Source organism: Ursus maritimus, unplaced genomic scaffold (assembly GCF_017311325.1).
Source record: "Ursus maritimus isolate PB19 unplaced genomic scaffold, ASM1731132v1 scaffold_31, whole genome shotgun sequence".
NCBI classification, from domain to species: Eukaryota; Metazoa; Chordata; class Mammalia; order Carnivora; family Ursidae; genus Ursus; species Ursus maritimus.
The window spans coordinates 9,712,402-9,734,521 of NW_024425675.1; the positions used below are offsets into that span (position 1 = coordinate 9,712,402).

The window sequence follows — 22,120 nt, forward strand, 5'->3', positions numbered from 1 at the left end:
CTTACCCCCACTCATGTGCACACGCTCACGCACTCTCTCTCTCTCTCATATATAAATAAGTAAAATCTTTATTAAAAAAGGAGAAAACTATATCCAAAGTCTTAGGGAGATTGATTTATCTGCACACCCCCCCTGGCCAAAGGGCCAGAGAACATAACTTTCACCACAACTATGAAAATTATATTTGTGAAGGGAGACTCAGCATTCTAGAAGAACTCTGTGGTCATTCTTTTCTATAGGCCAAAACTCTAAGGTGAACACTGCTGCCACTGACCCAGGACCCTTAAATGTCATGGGGATAATTGGATCCTAAATGGTAAGAGCCACTGGTGGCACTTAATCACCAAAACAACTTGGCAGTGATTATCAGAGTGAACATCAGAGGCAAAGCAGCAATCAGAACAGCCTGACTCACAGAGACCTATGTCATTGGCCACCTGATCATAGTTTCCCTAGGAGAGAAAGAGGTAAGAGGTCTACTAAATTCTTCCTTGATTTGCATATGTGGGAAAGTTTTAGGTCAAGTGATAGAAGTCTAACATGAATCACTAAATCAGACAGTCATAGCCTCTGAGTCAGTTCCCAGACTTGAGGCAGTGTACATACCCAGAAACCCTTGAACGAAGAGGAAACCAGGTCCCTAAAGAGAGACCCCACTCTACTGCCAAAAATGTATACTGTTAGTCTTTCTCCCAGCTTTCCCCAAAGAGCTCTATAGCCTTTCACAAGGGTGACTATACATTGGGGAAAAGGAAATAATCACACTTTTCAGGGATGACTGGACACTAGCTCTGAAATGACGTGAATTCCAAGAAATATAAAATGTCACCGTGGTCTAAAAGAGTAGGGACCTATGGAAGTCAAGTGATCAATGGAGTCTTAGCCCAGGTCTGTCTCATGATGAGTCTCTGAGCTCATCCTCTGGATATTACTGCTGTTCCAAAATGCATAATTAGGATTTAAATATTCAGCAACTTGCTGAATCACCACATTGTTTCTATGACCTGTAAAGCACGGTAGGAGAGGCCAAGTGGAAGCCACTAGAATCAGGTCTACATAAGAATATAGTAAACCAAAATCAATACTGAATTTCTGGAAGTATTGCAGAGATTAGCAGCATCGTCAAAGACTTGAAGAATGCAGGAACGATGATTTCCACCACATCCCCATTCAACTCACTTATTCAGCCTGTGAAGAAAACAGATAGTTCTTAGAGAATAACAGTGGATTATCATAAACTTTACCAGGTGGTGACTCTAACTGCAGCTGCTCTTCCAAATGTGGTTTCCTCGCTTGAGCAAATTAACACATCCCCTGGTACCTGGTGTGTAGTCATTGATCTGGAAAAAGCTTTTTTCTCCATACCTATTAGTAAAGACCATTGGAAGCAGTTTGCTTTTTGCTGGCAAAACCGGAAATATACCTTCACTGTCTTACTTCGGGGGTTTATCAATTCTCCAGCCATATGTCATAATTTAGTCTGCAAGGACCTTGACTGCCTCTCTTTTCCACAAGAGATTACAATGGTCCATTACAATGATGATATTATGCTGATTGGAACCAGTGAGCAAGAACTCTAGACTTATTGGTAAGACATTTGCATGTCAGAGGGTGAGAGAGAAATCTGACAACATTCAGAGGACTTCCACCTCTGAAATTTCTGGGGGTCTGGTGATGAGGGGCATTTCCAGATATCACTCTTAAGTGTAGGATAGATGATTACATCTAATCTCTGCTATAACCAGAAAAGAAGCACAATGCCTCGTGGGTCTCTGTAATTTGGAGGCGACATATTCTTTATTTGGGTGTGCTACTCGGGCCCATCTACCGACTAACTAGAAAAGCTGCCAGTTTTGAGTGGGCCCAGAATGAGAGAAGTTTCTGCAACAAGTCTACACTGTTTGTATGCTGCTCTGCCACTTGGGAATATGGATCCAGCAATCCAGTGGTGCTTGAATTGTCAGTGGCAGATGAAGATACTGCTTGGAGCCTCTGGCAGCCTCAATAGGCCAATCACGGCTCAGACCCTTAGAATTTTAGAGCAAATACCTACCATCCTCTGCAAATAATTACTTTCCATTTTGAGAAAAAGGTTTTGGCTTGCTGTTGGGTCTTCGTAGAGACTGAATGCTTAACCATGGGCCACCAAGTGGCCATGTGACCTGAGTTGCCCATCACGACCAGGGTGTTATCTGAGCTGCCAAGCTAGAGTGAGGTGTGATAGCAGCACTCCATCACCAAATGGAATTCTTTATATGACATCAGTCTCAAGCAGGCCCTGAAGGCACAAGGCAGTTACATGAGGAACTAGCCCAAATGCCCATGGCTCCCCCACTCCTGCTACATTACCTTCATAACAAAGTCTCTGTGTCAGTACCAGGGAGCAAAGATCAATGACAAACCATAACCAGGGCCAAAACAGAGGAGAGAACTAACAGTTGAAGCCAAATGGATCAGAGGCCAGGGATGATCTATTCATGAAAGGGTTCTATAAATCAGGGTCCAGTCAAAAAAGAGGAAACCACACTAGCAATTTTGACTGGGAAAATTTAACACAAAAAGTATTAAATAGTAACAAGGGATCAACTTCTAAGAAGGGTAAAGAGAACTATTAATAATTTCTAAATGGCAGGCACATAGTGCAGCCACTACCTCTAAGGCTGAGAGGAAGCGCCCAGAGAGGTAACAAACTTAGAAAATGTTCCACTCCCTAGCTGAGACTCACCTCTTTGGAGAGGATGTATCTGTACATGTGTAGCCCACTGGATGGGGACATTCGCTGAGATGCCACAGGCCACAAGTGGGGGAAGAAGCTGACCACAGGGGCATGGGAGGACTGTGCTGGTGGAATTTGCTGGGAAATCTGCTGGGGTGGTGATGGAAATCGCTGGAGGGTGTACATCACTGGGTCTTGCATGCCCCACTGGCAGGAGAGCCCCTGCCATGCCCTAAAACAAGAAAAATACACCAGAAAGAGAAAGAAATCTTCCTCCTGCAGTGTCTCCCCCATGCTCTCTAATGTCAAGTCCAAATATTGTACCAGCTGACAAAGGAGAAATGTTCCAGGGTCCATCTCCAGGAGCACCAAGAGAGCAAAGAAGAGTGGATTTGGAACTGAAACATTAATAACTGGCCTAGTTTCAGAGTAGGCAAAATGGAAGAACAGGTTTAGAGAATGTCCTCAGTCCGCCGAAGTGATTTTCAATGTCATGTTCAAGATCACTGACGAGAGGATATTGGGACGAGCTAGTAAAATATGGTAGACATAATGGCTCTTGCAATTAATCTGCTTCTAACTATGGAATCACAAATTCGCAAGTCTGCCCTCCCCAACCCGGCTCTTGAAAGAAATATAATACGCCCATTCCCTTCTTCTGTCCTCAGGTTGCTCTAAGACCTAATGAGATGGATGTCTGCAGCATGCTGTGTTAGGGCTGCATGCAACTTCACAGCATAAGCTAGAACTGAACAAAAGGAGATTTGGAGTAAACATTTGCTACGGAAGCATATAAACCCAATTTGAATATCTTAAAATTTAATTGTTACTGTGAATTACTATGAATAAAATGAATTCACCAACTAATTCAGTCAAAAGAGTCAAGCTGGTTGCTACTACAATTCAATTTAACTTCTAACCATGTAATGGATTCATTGAGAGACACTGGAAAGTCTTTTCCAGGGAAACTTGTAAGAATAGAATTTTATCAGCCAGGGTCTTAGAGGACTTAATTTAGGTATAATTGCTCTTTTTTCTCTTTCTACTACTAAAATATGGCGAGTCTATGACTAACTGAGGTTCCACACAGCAATCCACCCACATGACCAGAACGAGCCTTGAAGTAGGATAAGCACTGGAGAGTTCCCATTCGTTACCTCCAGGTCTAGGTTAGTTTTCTTTTCTGGCCCGGAAGCTCATTTTTCCTGAACTGACCTAGTGAACCCACCATGGACTCAGCTCCATGCTCAGCGCTGAGTGAGGTTTCTAGAGAAGAAATAGATAGTCTAGTCAGAACATAGAATTATGAGAAGCCTTCGTTCTTTTGACAAAGGAACTAAGAAAGGACCTCAACTGCGTGGGACCAACATTAACTACAAGAGATACTCAGAGACAGGACAACCGGTGTGTGCAGGAATTCCCTGGGCAGACCTCACGAAGAAGACTTCATCCGACACTTTGCTGTGGTGGAGTGGCACTTGGGATACTAGTTGTGGGAAGATTTAAGTGGTTAATGATATAAATCCTGGGTCCCAGTTCTATCTCATCTACTCACTAGTTCTGTGACTTGAGGCCAAGTACTCACTAAACCTCAATCTACTTGTTCTTGAATTGAGAATGGTAACAGATGATTTGCCCACCCACAATGAGACCATGTAAACAGTAAAGTTCCATCAGCATTTATTATTCTTGAGAAGGGACACTTAACCATGGCTAATCAGAATATCTCCTTTTTTGGCCTTACCTACTTATAGTCACCTTGGGGAAAAAATTCATTTAAATAAATTTGAAAGGAAAATCACCTTCAGCTCCATAATTCACCCAGAATAGAGACAATAGGAAATGAAACAACATCCCAGATTCACATACTTATATTTGTTTATTCTTTCTTTTAACCTAAAGAATGCAGTGATTTTTTTTAAAACTGCAAAGCAACAGTGCCAAGTGTCCAGGTTTCTACAGCATATGACAGCTGAGAGTCCAGGATGGGTTGAAAGCTCTATTTTTAGTTTTTAGTCAAAGGATAAAAATCAGACCTTCCTGTGGGAATCATCTAGACTGAGTCATGCAACACCATCAGGCCAGAATAAAATAGCTCTATAACCCAAAGTGTTCATTACCTATGAAATAAAGAAACAGAAGCAGTTTTAGAGATCCCTCTCCCTGCAACCTTAGAGCTTTTGTAACACTCTCTGAGATAAACATGTTCCCCTCAGTCAGTGCAAATGGACCAAGCAGCAGACCTGAATGTTCAATGAGAAAGAAAAAATTAAATTAAAACTTCAGTGTGCTAATTAAAAATATAAGGTTATTTAAATCTAAGGCAAGGACAAAAGCAACTGGTCCCTCTCAATATTATTCAATAAATTGATAATGTTTAAGCTTGCTGCCCAACCTGGAGTCTGTTCCCTTTTCCAGGGTCAAACACACAATACTCGGTTCCTTTAAGAATGTGCAGGATGTGAACCCAGAAATGATATTCAATATTGCCTAGGCATTATGGTCTCATACTCAGAAATTTAGATGTCATCTGGTTTAAACACCTTCATTTGTAAAGGGAGGTACCTGACACCTATAGAATTTTACAGCTTGCCCGGGCTATCAACAAGTTAGTGGAAGAGCAGGATCTAGAACACGTGGAGTAGAAATGCTCAATGACTGTAAATGGTTCAACTCCTGGTTTGCAATCAGGGAAAGAGCAGGGTCCAAGAACCACAGACTAATGCAATGGAGGAATCACAAATTCAGAAGCAAAAGGAACCCCAGAAACCGTCTCTTCTGACCCACTCATTTTAGAGATGAAACAGGGCAAGGCAGAATAAGGTTCTGGCCTAGAAGCATTCAACTAGTTAGTGACAGAGCCTGGGCTAGAACCTGGGTCTTATGATCTTTGCCTGGGGATCTTTTACCGCACTAGCATTGAGATTCTTCTCAGGCAAAATTCTAGAACTGATTATTAAACAGATGGCTTGGGAGCGTTTAAAGAAGAAAGCAGTCATTAACAGCCAGCATGGGTTCAGTTAGAACAAGTAAGTCATGCCAGGCTAACCTCATTTCCTTTCTGATGCAGTTACAAACAAATGTATGCATTACTATAGTAAGCTAAAGTGGGGGATACTCCAGCAGATCTGAGGTGAGCTACATTTACCCAGCTTAAGACTATAGCCGACTTACCTTGGTCTATATTTTTCCTCTCCTTGTTACCCTGGCCTAGGCTTTTTTCAGGGCTCAATAATCCTCCATTTCCCCACCTAAGACTGGAGCCAACCAGTGAGAATCTATACACCTTCTTTTATAACCTTTGTAGAGCTGGGATCCGTTACTTTTTCCAAACTGGAGACAGAAGATTCATATAATTGTAGAACTGGGTTTGTTTGCGAATGGTTAATATTGAGGAGAAGACACATAAACATAACCTCCTTAGTGCAGGAAGACATTGGGAGCTTTAGATTCACCTGGTGATTTTTCTAGTATGACTGGGCATGTACTATGTGTCACCAAATGCCAAGAACCCCAGGAAGGAAGGAAAATACCATTACTAGGAGGTACATGCAGAGATGAACATCTCTCAGTTTGTGATGAAATCAAAATATCAGGCTCTCCCACGGATCATCATGGCAGGTGTTATTATGGAGATAAGAAGTAGAGGAACTTTAAGGGGATTTTGAAAAATTTGCCATGAGAGAAGAGGTATTAATCTATATAAATCTTTATCAAATCCCTCCCTTGGGCTTAACTTACTTAATAACACTGCCCACTACCAGGATGTCAGAGGGCAACATGAGGTGACCAGAGTCTCCTAGACTAGGGAGACTCACCCAGGAATGTTCACAGGATATATAGTGTATCTTGGTTGCCAAAGATTTCCATGGTCTCCTCATCAAACATTGTAACCAGATTTTAGGACACAGCACATGTTGATTGATGGTTCTAGAGTCCTCTAGAAGTTGACCACTGTCTGTTCTTGACTCTTCCAGGTTTAATTGATGTCTTGGATGAAAGCATATGTTAATTGTTGATCAAGTTAATAGCCAAAAATTTAGGCTCAACTTAACTTTCCAAAAATTCCATGCAAAGATGGTGCAGCCCCGGGAAGAGGAAGTTCCCACTACTGAGGTGGTAAAATAGAGGCTGGATGAAGCATGGTGGCAACACAGCCAAGGGGATGTAACACACCCATGAGGCTATGGGCCTAAATATCTTTAAGAATTCTTTCCATTTTGTGGTTCAGTTATTCTAAAATAAAGGTCCATGAAAATATCTGAAATGCAAATGTGTACCACATATTAATGGTTAGGGAAAGTAGTGTTTGCTTCTCTTTTATTACCCTCTTTTGGTTTTGCCTGTCCAAGGTGACACAAGCCATATGTTCTCAATATGCTCAAGACCTGGATGAATAACTCAGAGGAGACCAGCCGACAATGGAGAGTCTCTAGGTTAAAAGAGTGAGAGTGAGTCACAAATGGATGTAAAAATTGTATTTGCAACACAATATTTGAATGAAAAATATATCCCAGAGGAAAAATGATCTGTTTACTCTGCCATACCTTAGTGTAGGGGAAATATTACTTAAGGGCAGAAATGGGCCTAAAATATGTTTCCATTTTAAATCAAAGAACTCATGATGAGATGTTTTATGATCATTTTTTTAAATGACAGTATCCAGGGTGCTTTCAGACAAATATGTAGCAAGAGGAGCTCTCACCCATAAAAGAAAGCTCTCTCCCTTTTGAAAAGGAACCCAAGGGTGCATGGTTCCGTGAAGGCTGGCAAGCATGCATCTTTGTCAGTTCTCAAACAGTCAAAACCCATCCTATCAGAATCAGTCTCAACCATTAGGAAATTACTTAACATCAGCAACATCCTCCCCATTTTCCTAAACATCGTAGTCAAAATAATGCAAACAAACAAAAATAGATGAAATGCCCGTATAATTTAGGATCTCCCTAGTTAGTGACAGTGAAATGTATATTAATCACAGGTTGGTAGAATTTATGGCAGGGGTGGTGGACAAGGAGTGGAAAAACTAGGCCCGTTCCAGGCTCCATGCTTCCATAGCTATGGACCCTCCTCTGGGTCTCACGTTCTCCATAAGTCCTCATTTTAGAGGGAATGATTCTTGGAAGTGAGATAGTCCAGCTAACTCCCAATGGAGGAGAAGAATTCAGCCACATGAAGAGGTTTTCAGGCGGACGCATCAGGTGCAAGGTCCTCAGGAGAGGCAATTTGGGGTTGTACTTGAGGAACTTACAGGGGCTGGTGTGGCTGTGAAGTGGGGGAGCTGTATGGGTTGGAGGTGTTGGGAGGGGCCAATCATGTCAGGCCTTTGTGCATGTAGGTTTTTTTAATAAGCACTACGAAAAACAATCAAGGATTTTAAGCAGGGTAAAGACAGGTCTTGAGTTACGATGTTTAAAGCTTACTCAAGCTCTTCTATGGAGAACAGATTGCAACAGCATCAGGAGTGTAATAAGTAGGAACACCAGTTTGGCACTAAAGTGGTGTGAGCAAGAGTAATGAAAGTTTCAAAGAGAAATGTAGAGGGGAGAAGTGGAAATGGAGATACAGTTAAGTGGTAGAACTGACAAGACTTGCAGCTGATGACTGAGATGTTATTATATGGATAATTTCATGAAGTATACATAGGCTTTTAAAAGTCTGAATGTCTGTACAAATGCAAAGCATTGCTATTAATATGACGACACAGACCAAAATGTGTGGGTCAGGCTATGAAAGGCTACTCTTGGTAAACATGGTTGCTAAATGTATTCCTGAGCATACGAAAGAAAGAGTTGCATGCATACATTTACCCACCAGGCAACTGAAGAGCTGTGATGGGTCCTTTCAGCAGGCAGGGCAAAAAATTATCAACAATAATTACTATTCCAAGTATTTCCCACTATAATTCCCCCACTATGGACAAGTTAGAGCTGCTCCTTTCAAGACAGGTCTGTCCTGGGCAACATCTTGAAGTCACCAGATCCATGCGGATCCCATGACTGGTTCCATGACTGTTTTCCAAGAGGGACTTTCCCACCCCCGACCCATGGAGACATCCTTGACAGCCTACTACTTTCACAGGACATTGGGACTTGCAAAAGATGCACCCACCAAGGCAAAAATAGCCATGCAATTTTGGAAGCCCCAAATAAAACCATATACATAATGTTGTATAAAAAATGGTTTATTATCTGAACTTTTTATCTTTGACTATAAGGATGAGCCATATTTAGACATAGCCCAAATCACTGTTCCATAAAGAGCTTAGGGCTACCCTGATTCTGGAAGATGCTATATTAAAAAACCCGGTTCTATTTCCAAGGCTGCTATAGAACCAAAATAAATCATCAGCAGTCTGTACATTCATTTATACATACATACTGTACCTTCTCTAACTGCAAATGTTCACACAACAGATTGAATTCAATATGCTTTCCCTGAAGATGTTATTCTGAAAAATAGAAGTGCTATTACCTAAAATAAAAAAGATAAGAACATTAATTGCACAGTGTTTCTATTGCCTCCACACTGTCTCCACTGATGATTCTCTTAACCTCTCCAAACACAAAATGATCCAAATAAGGATCTGAGTTGAATTAGAAAGTATATGGTCCCATCCCAATATTTTGAGCAGCTTGCCTTCACAAGTCAGAAATTAACAACTGTGGTCTAGGGAATATATCTTTAGGAAATGTTTCCAGTTCCCTTGGGACCAGTATTTGTTTTTCTAGGTATTACAAAGCAGAAAAAGGATACCAGTATACAGTGGGCAACGTGGAATCCTTTTGAAATTGCATGGTACTTTTTCTTTGTTAAATAAAGACAGACTGTTTTAAATGGTATCATTCAAAGCTAGTAAGGATAGTATCAGTTGCTAACAGTACTCGCAATTGCTCTCCTTTCTGAAAGTAATTAAACAGTATGAATCAAAAGCAATAAAAAGATGTATACCTTTTACATAGGTTTATCCTCAACTTTTGAAATTGTAGCCTAATAAAATATCCAAACTATGGGGAAAAAAACATATGCACAAAGAAGTGTTTCAGATCACCAATAGTAAAAAAAAAAAAAAAAAATGGGTAAAAACTATGTAATAGTAAAAAAATTAGGAAAAAAACCCATAAATCTAACGACAGGGAAATGATTAACTCAATTATAGCTCATCCACTTAATCTAATATAAAACCTTTTTAAAAATTAAGGTTAGGGGTGCCTGGGAGGCTCAGTCAGTTAAGCATCTGTCTTGGCTCAGGTCAAAGATCTGATTATAAGATCAAGCCCAGTGTCGGGCTCCCTGCCCAGTGGGGAGTCTGCTTCTACCTCTCCTGCTTCTCCCTCTCCTTCATGCTGGTGCTTTCTCTCTCACCATCTCTTGCTATCTCTGTCTCTCGCTTTCAAATAAATAAATAAAATCTCTTAAAAAATAGGTTATAAAAGCTATATAACAGGATGAATAGTGCTTCTGATAGTAAATAACGAGTTAAGCTTTATAATTACTCGACATCAGTAATATAAAAAGGAAATGCGCATATTGGTAAGGCCAACTATCCAAACTGCAGTAGGACTTTACTTGGGAATCAGCTGAATAGAGTTGTTAAAAGGTAAACTGAGTTACATTAAAATTTTTTTAAGAGTTGATGTGAGCATTTATCAGTTTGAATCCAGCAACGCCAAACAGGAAGTGGGTGGAAGCATTCTGCCTGCAGGAGCCAGACTTGGAGAAAGTGCAGAAGCCAAGAAAGGAACCGATTTGATTGGCTGTGGCTTGGTCCAGTTGGTTGTTGTGCTTGGTTGTCCTGAGGTTGTCTTCATTTTGTAACCCTGAGACATTTGCAGGCTTAGATTTTGGATTTCCTTACAAGGTCACCATGGCACTAGGGCCACATCAGCCCAACGGCCTCCTTGTTCAGTGTAACAGAGGGATGCCCGCTCCAGTCTTCCCCTTCTGTGCATTCTGTGCCGGTTATAAAGAAGCACGGAAACTTGGCCCCAGCTGAAAGGCTGTGCTGCATCTTCCTCCAGACTCCACCTGATTTGCGGGTCCTCCAAAAAAGGCGTTGTACTGAATGGAGTGACACGTTGTGAAGACAGCCAAGGCTATATGCTCTTAGGGCTGGCGCCTACTACAGGGTCCATGCCTCTCCTTTATAACTGTATGAAAATTCCTGGAAGTAGAAACAAAAAACAAAACAACAACAACAGCATCAACAAACCCACTAAGATTGTGTGTCAATAATGCATTAATATCCAGCTGGAAAATGTCAAAATATCAGTCCTTTGTGGTTATTACACATCATTCCTTATGACTGATTTTTTGCTCTTAAGTTCACCACTTAATAGTAATGACCTATTGCTGTACCGTGAGAGGGATGTTGTAATGATCTCCCTCTGAAACAGACTTCCTTCCATTCCACTGTCCTCCCCAATCTTTGTTCTGTGGCAAACATGCCATTGTTGAGACGTTTTGGCCTCAGAACTCTGTCTCTGAATCCCTGGCTTATGTCTGTCCAGTCCTCTGAGAAGTATGATTTGTAAGGAAAAGCCATCCTGGAGCCCACGGATTCACAATTTATCTCAACAGTTTTCATGTTATCTTGTTATCCTGGTGTTGCCTTGAGGCTCTTGAAAATAACACTTAAAAAGATTCATATGTCTCACATCTAAAGGAAGTTTTTGATTCCCTTTTTTTACATCCCACCTTGTTTGAAAAACGAACGATGGAAGCTTGGAATAACACGACAGATTCAAGAAAGAAATGAAGATAAAGAGAAAACAATGGTAGAAAAATAAGTTGCTGCTAGGGTAAGGATTGTACCCATATGCATTTTTAACATCTTTAAAAGACTGAGCCTCCATGGCAAGCATAGAGAAATAATTCTTACCACTAACATGTATTCTTTATAGTTACTTTGGAGAAGTTTCTAAAAAGTGCCCATTAATGGATGAACGGGTAAAGAAAATAAGGTATATATACACATAAGAGAATATGACTCAGTCTTTAAAAAAAAAAAAAAGGAAATCCTGCCATTTGCAACAACATGGATGAATCTGGAAGAAATAAGTCAGTCACAGAAGGACAAAATCTGCATGATTCCATTTATATGAGGTCTCTAAAATAGTCAAATTCACAGAAGCAGAACAATAGTGGTTACAGGGACTGGGGGGGGGGAGCACACAGTTGTTTCATGGGAATAAGGTTTTAGTTACACAAGATGAATGAGTTTAGTTACACAAGATGAATGAGTTACACAAGATGATGAAATCTGCTGTCAACATAGTACCTACAGTTAACAGGACAGTATTGTGCACTTCAAAATTTCTTAAGACGGTAGATCTCAGGTTGTATTCTTACCACCAAAAAGAGGGAGACACAGGAAACTTTGGGAGATGTTGGCTATGTCTGTTCTCTTGATTGTGGTGAAGGAACCATGGGTGTTTGCATATGTCCAAGCTCATTAAACTATATATATTGGATATATGCAGTTCTTTGGATATGGATTATACCTTAATAAAGCTACTGAAAACAAACATAACCACACTTAACCATTTTTTCTACTATTATCAAACGGTAGGTTTGCTGAGCAGAAATCCATAATCAGAACAAAGCATAATCAGTTAGTTAATAGGGTAATAAGTCTAACACAGAGAATGTAGATGACTCACATAATCTATGTTCATTTCTGTCAAAATGTTCTACTTTTAAGCATAATACATTGTTAAAAGAAATAAATAAATAAAAGGACTTTGTGGAATAAGGTTATTTTCCCATTGTTCATATTTGATTATTCATAGCTTTTTCTGTTGAAAGGTGGGTAAAAGAAACTTTTCCTTGCAAATAAATGTGGTCAAGAGCATTGATCCATGTGCACACACCAATAAGCCTTCCTTTGGTGACCTCAGGACCTTAGCTCCAGTAGTATGTATGACCACGTGGAACTAGAAATGAAGTTACTTGTGTTCAGGGTGGATATAACATCTCTGCTTCATATATTTGCACAGTGCCCTTCAATACACAGGAACAATGAGTTAAAACAATCTCGTTTGTAGAAGTGACTGGTCAGGAGGTATGATGCAGCTTTTATGCTGGTTCTTGGTCTCATGGTGAGATAAACCTACATGAGAACACCCAAGAAGCACTCAACATTCATTATATTTATCTTCACACCATATTTTTTTAAGGTAAAGTGAGACTTTAATAAGGTTGCAACTGGTTAATAACACAGCTATAATTCCATATACACTTGTCTGCCAGTGATGAAAGCACGGCTGGTTATTTTTAAGTCGTAGATGTTTTTTGAGTGTTTGCTTGCTCTACGACTGTACTGAGGTATAATTAATGTAAATAAGCTGTCCATATTGAAATTGTACTATCTGAAGAGTTTGGACATAATAAACTCCCACGAAACCATCACTGCAGTCAAGTTAATGAACTTGCCAATTACCCTTGAAAGTTTTGCTCCTGTCTTTCTCACTCTTTTCTTATAATTGTTTTGTGTCTGCTTGTTTCCATTATATGGCAACGAATTTATTTCTTAGCATCCATTTCATTGTGACGCAATGGATATTTATCCTTTGCTCTTTTTAAATACAATTGATGATTGTCACTTTTATAGGTATCAAGAAAAGGATTTCCTCTTACACAGAAAACTTAGGTTCTAGAAGTGAAATAGCTTCTAGGTATTTAAGTAGGGTGAGATACCAGGAAGAACTGGCCAGTCACTGTCTCAGGACAGGAATAGAACACCCAAAATGAAGAGGAGGCGAGGACGGGGGTGGGAGGCCTGGCATCACTTCGTATGAGGAAGTGGCATCAGGAAGAAACAGCCCAATCCGATAGGCTGTGGCAGGGCCAGTCCACCACCATTCCGTAAAAGGAGCATATTGTGTAAAAATATGCCGAGGACAGGCGAAGTCCTCCATAAAAGAAAAGAAAGAACAAGGGCACTAAAAGGAAAAGAGAATTGAAGGGAAGGAGAGCAAGAAGATACTAAGAGCGAGAGGAAAAAAAGACAAACAGCAAACACTGCGGTGGGGCCTTTGGCAAACGAACAACGTAGGGTGACTTTGGTGGTGAAGAAGCCAGAGAAGGTCCTGCAATGTGTCCCCGCCAACGCCGGCCCCACGTGATGCAGTGGGCGGGGCCAGAGCACGAGACCGGAGGTGACGGAGCTGGAACAGGATTCCTCCACCACCTCTGCCCATCACCGGGACTGGAGACAGGAACACTTTCCCTACTCAGGAAAAAAAGAGCTATTTTTGTCAAGTTAAATGAGGCCGAACATGCAGAGCTGAATTGGCAGATGAATATTGTTAATTGGTGCGGTTTCTTCAGTGCAGGAAGGAGTTTCCAATCAGAATGGCAATTCGTCTGCCACACAAACAACAATGCATTAATAAAAAGGAAATGAAGTTTCAGAATCCTTGTCGATAACGAGCCCATAATCCTGTGCCCCTTCACTTGGCTAGAAAAGGAAGCCCTACCGTAAGCAAAGCGGCCACCATGATATCCTCTCTTCGGGCCATTCTTTACATGGCGACAATGCAAATGCGATTTTTTCTCTCTCTCTAAGAATTTCTACATTTAGATGTCAAATCAAGCTGTTCTAATGGCCTAATTGTGATCCTCCCTGCATCAACAGACTTTTCAAGGAGTTTCTGATTGAAAGCAACCAGGCAACAATGCTAGGTGCATCTAGTTCTGAAAAGCAAGGGTTGGAGGGGAGGAGAAACATTTCCCCTTTTAAGAAATACCAACTTTATCTATTTTACAGTTTCATGAACTTGACAAATGTATATTCCCCCATAACCACAACCACATTAAGATATGGAGCACCTACATCACTCCAAAAATTCCTGGTCTGAGACAACCACCGACTTGTCTTCTACCACTGTGGATTAGTGTTGCCTTTTCTAGAATTTCATATAAATGAAGTAATATCATGACTTTTTAAAAATTCAGCTTAATGGGTTTTTTTAAGATTTATTTATTTATTTTAGAGTGCGCACTAGTGTGAGTGCGGGGAGGAAGATGGGGGAGAATCTTCAAGCAAACTGCCCACTGAGCACGGAGCCCCATGTGGGGCTAGATCCCAGGACCCTGAGATCATGACCTGAGCTGAAACCAAGAGTCGGAAGCTTAACCAACTGAGCCACCCAGGTGCCCCTCAGCTAATGATTTTGAAATCAGTCCACCTCACATGGACATCAGCAGTCCATTCCTTTCATTGCTTCCTAGTGTTCTATTATAATCTATTATAATTAATCTATAATCTATTATAATCATATAATAGAATGTGTTTATCCGTGGACATTTGGATTCTTTTCTGTTTTAGGCTATTATAAATAAGGCTACCATGAATATTAGCATCCAAAAATTTTTGTGGACATATGTTCTCATTTTTCTTGGGTAAGTACTTAGGAATGGAGCTGCTGTCTCATATAGTAAGTGTATTTTTAACTTAAAAGAAACTGCCAACTGTTTTCTAAGCTAGCTGTACCACTTCGTATTTCCATCATAATGCCTGAGATTTCCAGTTGCTCCAAACCAGAGCCAATGAAATGGGTGTAAAGTTATATCTCAGTGTGGTTTTAATTACACTTTCCTGATGACTAGTAATGTTGAATATTTTTTCATGTATTTATTGGCTATTCATTAAGTTCTTTTTTGAAGTGTTTAAAATCTTTCACCCATTTTTTAAAAATAAGGTTGTCATATTATTATTGGTTTGTAAAAAGAGTTCTTTAAATATTTTTAACACATGTCTCCTGTTAGATATATGTATTGTGAATATTGTCCCTCAGTCTATGACTTACCTTTTCTTTTTTCTTGAAGGTATCTTTCAAGCAACTGAATTTTAAATTTTGATAAAATTGAGTTTCTCCAGTTTTTATAGTTTATGCTTTGTGCTTTCTCCATAATTGCCAAGATTTTCTCCTGTTTGTCACTAGACATTTTATAGTTTCAGATTTTAAACTTAGATGTATCCGCTATCTTTTCCCCTCCCAAGCCAAACTGCATCCAGCTTTATTAAAGATACTTTTCATAAACAACCATGGTATTTGAGGCAGGACATGGGCAGGCGATCGTCAACAGTAGACAACAACTTTCAAAGTCCCTTGAATGGATTACCAAAATCAGAAAGCCACTATAAAACCCAGTGAACTCTTCATGCGATGCTCTGAACAGGGAAAGGTTAGGGTGAGGGCTGACATTTCACACTTAGCATGTTGTTCAACGGGTTTTCACAACCTGACCCTGACTTCCAGGAAGTGAAATTAAAATGGAAGACATATCCATCTGAAGATCCACAAGCTAAAAAAGGAACTCTTTTGAGGGATGCCATCTCCATGGTGACACTGTAGAGTCCAGATGGCTTGACATACTGGAACCATGTCTTGGGGTCAGGTTCCAACAAGTCTCTGGGCTTAAGTGAGTCAAGTCTATGTTGAAAGCAGAGAGGGAGAAGAAGCATAAAAAATGAACTTTAGTTTTTCCACATCACAAGGCGTTTGTGCCAACGTGGCTAATATGGGTCAACATCAAGGAATCCTGCCTCCTGGGAACCAAAAGGGAGTTACTCAAAACTAGCAGGGAGAGGTGTTTTCCCTCCGTAACAATCTACCTTCAGAGATATTCTGTTCGTGACTCATGCCCTTCCCCCAATACAACGATGAAGTGTTCTGTGTGCTAACCACATAGCTTTAAAAAAAGTAAAACAAAATTCTGCATTTTTATAAAACTTGTAAAAAATAGGATTTCAAACTGTACAGTCACCAGAAGTACACAGTTACCTAAAATGCACACACTTCACTTGGCCTGTCCAGCACCTTCAGCTTTCTGCACCTGGTCTCCTTGGGCATCTCCATTTTCTGCAGGGTTATTCCCATCCTTGCTAGCATCGGCTTTCCACTTTTTCCCTTTGGGTACCTTCTCTCCCTTCTTGGCAGGGGCCTTTGTAGGCTTGGGCTCTGGCTTCAGAGGAGCAGGTTTAGCAGATAACTTTGCAAATCTTCTCTGTGGCTCATCCTTCGCCTTGGCTTTGTCTCCTTTAGCGTCCCCTTCAACCTTTCTCTTGGGCATGGGTGGTGGTACACGGGCTCTGGGTTGCGGGCATGCAGCGTGCAGGCTTTGGCCAGTCCAGGGGTCAGTCTCACCTCTTCTGATCTGTCCTCCATCTTGAGTAAACTTTTGCATATGACATGAGAAACAAGTCCTGAGGTTCTTTTTATTTAATCTATGTCTATTCAGATACTCAAGGCCTATTTGTTGGAAAGACTATTCTAATGGATTAACTTGGCATCTTTATAAACAATCATTTGACAATACGTGTGCAGTCTATACCTGGGCTCTAGTCCATTGATCTGTATGTCTATCTGTATGAAAATACTACATTTTCTGGATTACTTACTAGAAAGTCTTGAAATCAGATAGTTATAAGCTCTGCAACTTGGTACTTTCTCCCCCCCTTAAAATTATTTTGACTCTTCTATGACCTAAGCATTGGATTCCATATAAATTTTAGAATCAACTTGCCAATTTCTACCAAAAAATCCTGTTGAGATTTTGATTAGCTTAGCATTCCATTTATAGAACAATTTGGATACAGTTGACATCATTTTATTTTATTTTATTATTTTATTTTATTTTATTTTATTTTATTTTATTTTATTTTATTATTTCACTTTACTTTCTTTTGTTGTGCTAAGAGTTCTTAACATGAGATCTACCCTCTTCACAAAATTTTAAGTGGACAATTCAGTATTGTTAACTCTAGACATAATAATTGATTGATTAATTAGCACAAGAATTGATACCTTCACATTTTGATTTTCCAGTCCTTTAACATGCTACATCTCTGTATTTATTTATATCATCTTTAATTTCTCTCATTTTTTATGTTTTAGAGTACAGCTCTTGCACATATTTTGTTAAATTTATTCCTAAGTAGTTCAGGTTTTTAGATGACATTAAGTGGTGTGATTTTATAATATGTTATTTTCCAATTGTGATTTTAGTAGATAAGTATAACTGATCTTTTTATGTTGACCTTGAACCCTATGACTTTGCCAAAATATCCAAATTTGCATATTTTTGAGCTATAGTTTTTTGTTGTTGTTGTTGTTTTAAAGATTCACTTATTTGTTTGAGAGGGAGGGAGAGAGAGAGAGAATCCTCAAGCAGACTCCCTGCAGAGTGCAGAGCCCGCCAGGGGCTCCATCCCAGGACCCTGAGATCATGACCTGAGCCAAACTGGTTGCTTAACCAGCTGAGCCACGCAGGCACCTCTGAGCTATAGTTTTTAAAAATGTTTTTTCTAGCCTTCATTTTTATGGGAATGAAGTGGCACATGTTTGACTGCTTGATACCATCTCACAGGTCATTCAAAGTCTTAATCTTTTTTTCTTTTCGTTGTCTCCATTTGGATAACATGCACTCAAGTTCAATGCTGTTTTCTTTTGTAGCTCTTAATATCTACTATTTGCTGCATTCAGCAAAAATGTCATTTAAATATTGCATTTTTAACTCTGTAAGTTCCATTAGGTTCCTTTAAGATATATTTTCCACATCTTACCTCATGGTTATATTTTCTCTTAAATCCTTTAGAACGTGTCTAGTAAATATTTAAGAGTCTTTGCTAATTTGATCATGTCTTTTCTCGATCTTTAATATATTTTTCTCCAAAGTGCGAATGACATTTTATTGTTTTTCTTCATATGCCTAGTAATTTTTTTATTGGAAGCTGTGCTTTGTGCTTAGCATGATAGTGAGTACTAGATTTTGTTGTCTTTAAGGAGGATTGAACTTTGTTCTCAAATGTATTACAACTACTCAAGGATCGGTTTAATTTTTTTAAAGCTTGTTTTAAATACATATTTGGGCAAGGCTAGTGTTGCCTTTACTTTAGGAAACTTACAGTTTCACCCTACTGCTACCCTATGACCTTTCAGGAAACTCCAGGTGTTCACTCCTCTGGGGCTGACAGAAAGCTGAATATCCCACAGCCCCTGTGAACTGTGGAAATGACTAGCACACAAATCCCATGCCCTTCTTTCTCTTGGCCTCATATAATTTTCCCCTTTGCATGTGCAATTTGGTATCCTATAGCACTAAGGTGACCTCTGTGCATGGATCTGGATCTCTTCGTCCCACTCAAATCTCAGTCACCTCAACCCGTGTAGACTCTGATCTCTGTCTCCTCTGTGTCTTCCCTCAGTGAAACCAGGCATGATCTGTTCAAGTTTCTCCTGCTCAGAAAATGCCTCCAGGCAGAAAGCCAGGCTCACCGTAAGGGTCACTTTCTTTGTTTCTTTTCTCGCAAGGATTTCACTTCTACTTTGCTCTTTGTCTAATGTCTCAAAACAGTTTTCTAGTTTATGGCAGGACAGTGAGTCTGGTGCCCATGACTCCATCATGGCTTGTGCAAAACATTCCTTTTAAAAGGTAAAATGTAAAGAGTTACATAAGGATACAGCCGATAGAGTAAAGTTATAATTGCTTATACTTTTTTCAGTTGTACCAGAGAACTAAAGTTGGTTTTATCCTACAGTTTTATATAATCCCAAATAGAACCACAGCAACCCCCTTCCTTTTCTATGAAAAATTCCTGAAAATGTGAGCAGAGAAACCAGGTCTAGACACTTGGAGAGTCTGCTTTTTACTTTTCATAAATTCTATTCTGTTATAAAGTGACACTCTCACCATGGATAGATTTTATTGTTCCAATTTATAATGGGCAGGGGTGGGTCTAATCACTAGAAGACAATTATAAAGAAGGGTCTTTTCCCTGTGTTTTTGCCTTTTTTTCTTTTCATGTGATTAATCTTTAATAAATATTTTGAGGTCTGACTCAAGTCTATTCCCCCAGGAAATTTCACCCAATGATTTCATCCCTGTTGAAATTATGATAAAGCTAAACAACTCCTGGAAAAGAGACTATAGCACATACAGTGCCTCAGAGTAGATGGAAATTTCTCTCTGCGCTGACAGTTTCAAGGTAAATGGACCAGAGTGAGCAGGGCAGCTCCTTCCTGGCTATCTTTCAGGTCACTGTAGCACCATCCTTTCAGAGCTGGATTTCTCCCACTTTCTGTTCCAGAACAGCCAGGTGTAGGAGAGAGAATATAATGGAGGTGAGCACAAGTTTTGGCTTAAGTCCAAAACTCACACTTTGGTGGTGAGAACTTAATCATATGGCCATACTTAACCACAAGGCAGGTTAGAACATGTAGCATAGCCAGATAGCCATGGTATAGCTGTCTCAACACATAAGAAGGGGAAAATGGGTTTTGGTGAACAGTTAGTAGTATCTTCATTTAATTCTCCCTTCTCAGAACTCAACTTCATGTTCATATCTGGCATAGCAGTCAACTCTGTTAATCAGATGAGTAAGAAGGGGTGCTCAAAATGGGAAGGTCCATTTCACAAACTTTTTGCCCAGGTAAAGGTTGGTAAATCGGACTTGTGTTTGGTGATTTTCATCATTGCTCCTTTATGTGAAGTCACGTGTTTATTGGGTCTACTAATGAGATTTCTCCAGTCTAATTTCCATGCAGTGATCCTTTAAGATAGACAATAGAGAAATGCAATGTTATTCATTCATCATTCCTGTAGGTCTGTGAGACAGATAGACTTGTTCAAATCTCGGTTTTGTCATCTCCAAGCTTTGTAACTTCGGGTGAGTTACTTAACTTCTCTGAGCCTCAATTTGTTAATAAGTGTAACAATATCCAGCTTTCAGATTTATGATAAAGATTAAATAAGGTAACATTTATAAACATCTAATACAGTGCCTGAGCACATAGTTGGAGCCCAGTAAATTAGGGATATAACGTGTGTGTGTGTGTGTGTGTGTGTGTGTGTGTGTGTGTGTATTCATGTTGTTCTCTCTTGTTCCCTCTGTCACTGTTCTCCTTTCTGTGGAATGTTCAGCAATAACAAATGTATATTTAAGAGATACCGGTCTACATTTTATTCTGTTCCCCCACATGGCAACCCAGTGTGTTTGTTGTCTACTTATGTCACGGAACCAATAAGAAGTACACGTTTCCTTTCTGGAGAAGCAGCTCATTCCTTGAAGTACATGTCCGGTGTTCCCTAAATAGCAGTCATCAACTAAACTCTGAAAGAACATTTCGGGCAGCATTGCAATCAGAAGAAAGATTACTTTTTCTGAGAAATGGAAGATTGTTTGGGGGGATACACAAACGTATATTATGTAATGGTAAGAACAGCTGCCTGGGAATCTCCTTGCTAACCTGAATTCCACAATGAGCTGTGTGGCCTTTAACTAGTCACTTAGGCTGCCTGGGCCTAAAAATAATACCATTCACAACTATCACTTGTGAGAAATTCCTGCACCAAGCACTGTGCGTTCATTTTTATATTTCATTTTACAATCAAGGCTAAAAGAACTTAAGTAAATTGTCCAAAGCTTCTGAGCACTGGAGCAGAGGTTTTAATCCAAATCTGCTTTGCACAAAAATCATTGCTCTTAACCAAATGGGGACATCAGATTAGCTTATCTTTCAGGTTAGATAAAACTCTAAAACTCAATGAATTTATGAATTTGGGTCAAGGAAAGATCAAAACAGAAGACAGTTGCCTGAAAGACACTGCAATGAAGGCTATTTCTTTGACTAAGGCAAAATTCATTTCTTTGAATTTGCACCTCGACTGTGCCATTTAGCACATGTGAAGATATACAAGGTCTAAAATAACATACGCAGAGAGCTGTTCTCTTTTTCTTATACTCACAAGTCAGGACACTTGAAGCCAAGGAAGAATTCCATGGAGGGTCCATGAATTTGGAATTTCACTTAACAGAACTCATGCGTTACTGACCTCCACAACTTTCCAGCCTGGAACCTCTTACATTAATTCTTTAGTGCAGCCAGTTGTTTACTTGTCCATCATTTATTTCCTTTATTGAACTGCTTTCTCCCTGGAGAAAGGTTCTGTTTTTTATGGTTTTCTCCAAAACCAGGGTTGCCACCTCCCTTGTGTGCTTGTGTTTTTAAGCTTTTTTTTTTTTTTTTTAACTGTGGTCCACTTCTGAAATCCTTGCAGTCCACTGACTATCTTGGCATGGTCACTGATTTCCAATGTATGGCCCTTGGTTTGATTTTAATATGCAACTTAGCAAATATTCCACCATAGAAATCTGCAGTAGGACCCAACAGCAGTACCTTTGCTCAAAATCCACTTGTTTCCCAAAAAACAAACTGACTCTCAGTTTGTGCTCGGCTGAGACAGCCTGCCACACCATCATTTATTATATTTTCACATGTACCAGAAAGTGTTTTGTGTGCTTTACATCCTTTAGCTTGTGTAATCCTCATAAGAACTGTAGACATTAATTATCCGGACTTTGTCTCCATTAGAGGATCTGCTTACTATCTTTAAATA

General features: G+C 39.8%; 1 protein-coding gene across 1 annotated transcript; it reads right to left on the reverse strand.

Annotated features, from left to right (window-relative positions):
* Nucleotides 1-16,522: 16,522 nt before the first annotated feature.
* LOC103680147 (non-histone chromosomal protein HMG-17-like) lies at nucleotides 16,523-16,813 on the reverse strand. Its single transcript, XM_040645503.1, has one exon. It carries the CDS (start codon nucleotides 16,793-16,795, stop codon nucleotides 16,523-16,525), a length of 273 nt encoding a protein of 90 aa, XP_040501437.1. The 5' UTR covers nucleotides 16,796-16,813.
* Nucleotides 16,814-22,120: the final 5,307 nt, after the last annotated feature.

What these genes read in the sequence shown, in the direction of transcription:
- LOC103680147 (XM_040645503.1), bottom strand. Translation starts at nt 16,795, where the DNA reads ATGCCCAAGAGAAAGGTTGAAGGGGACGCTAAAGGAGACAAAGCCAAG.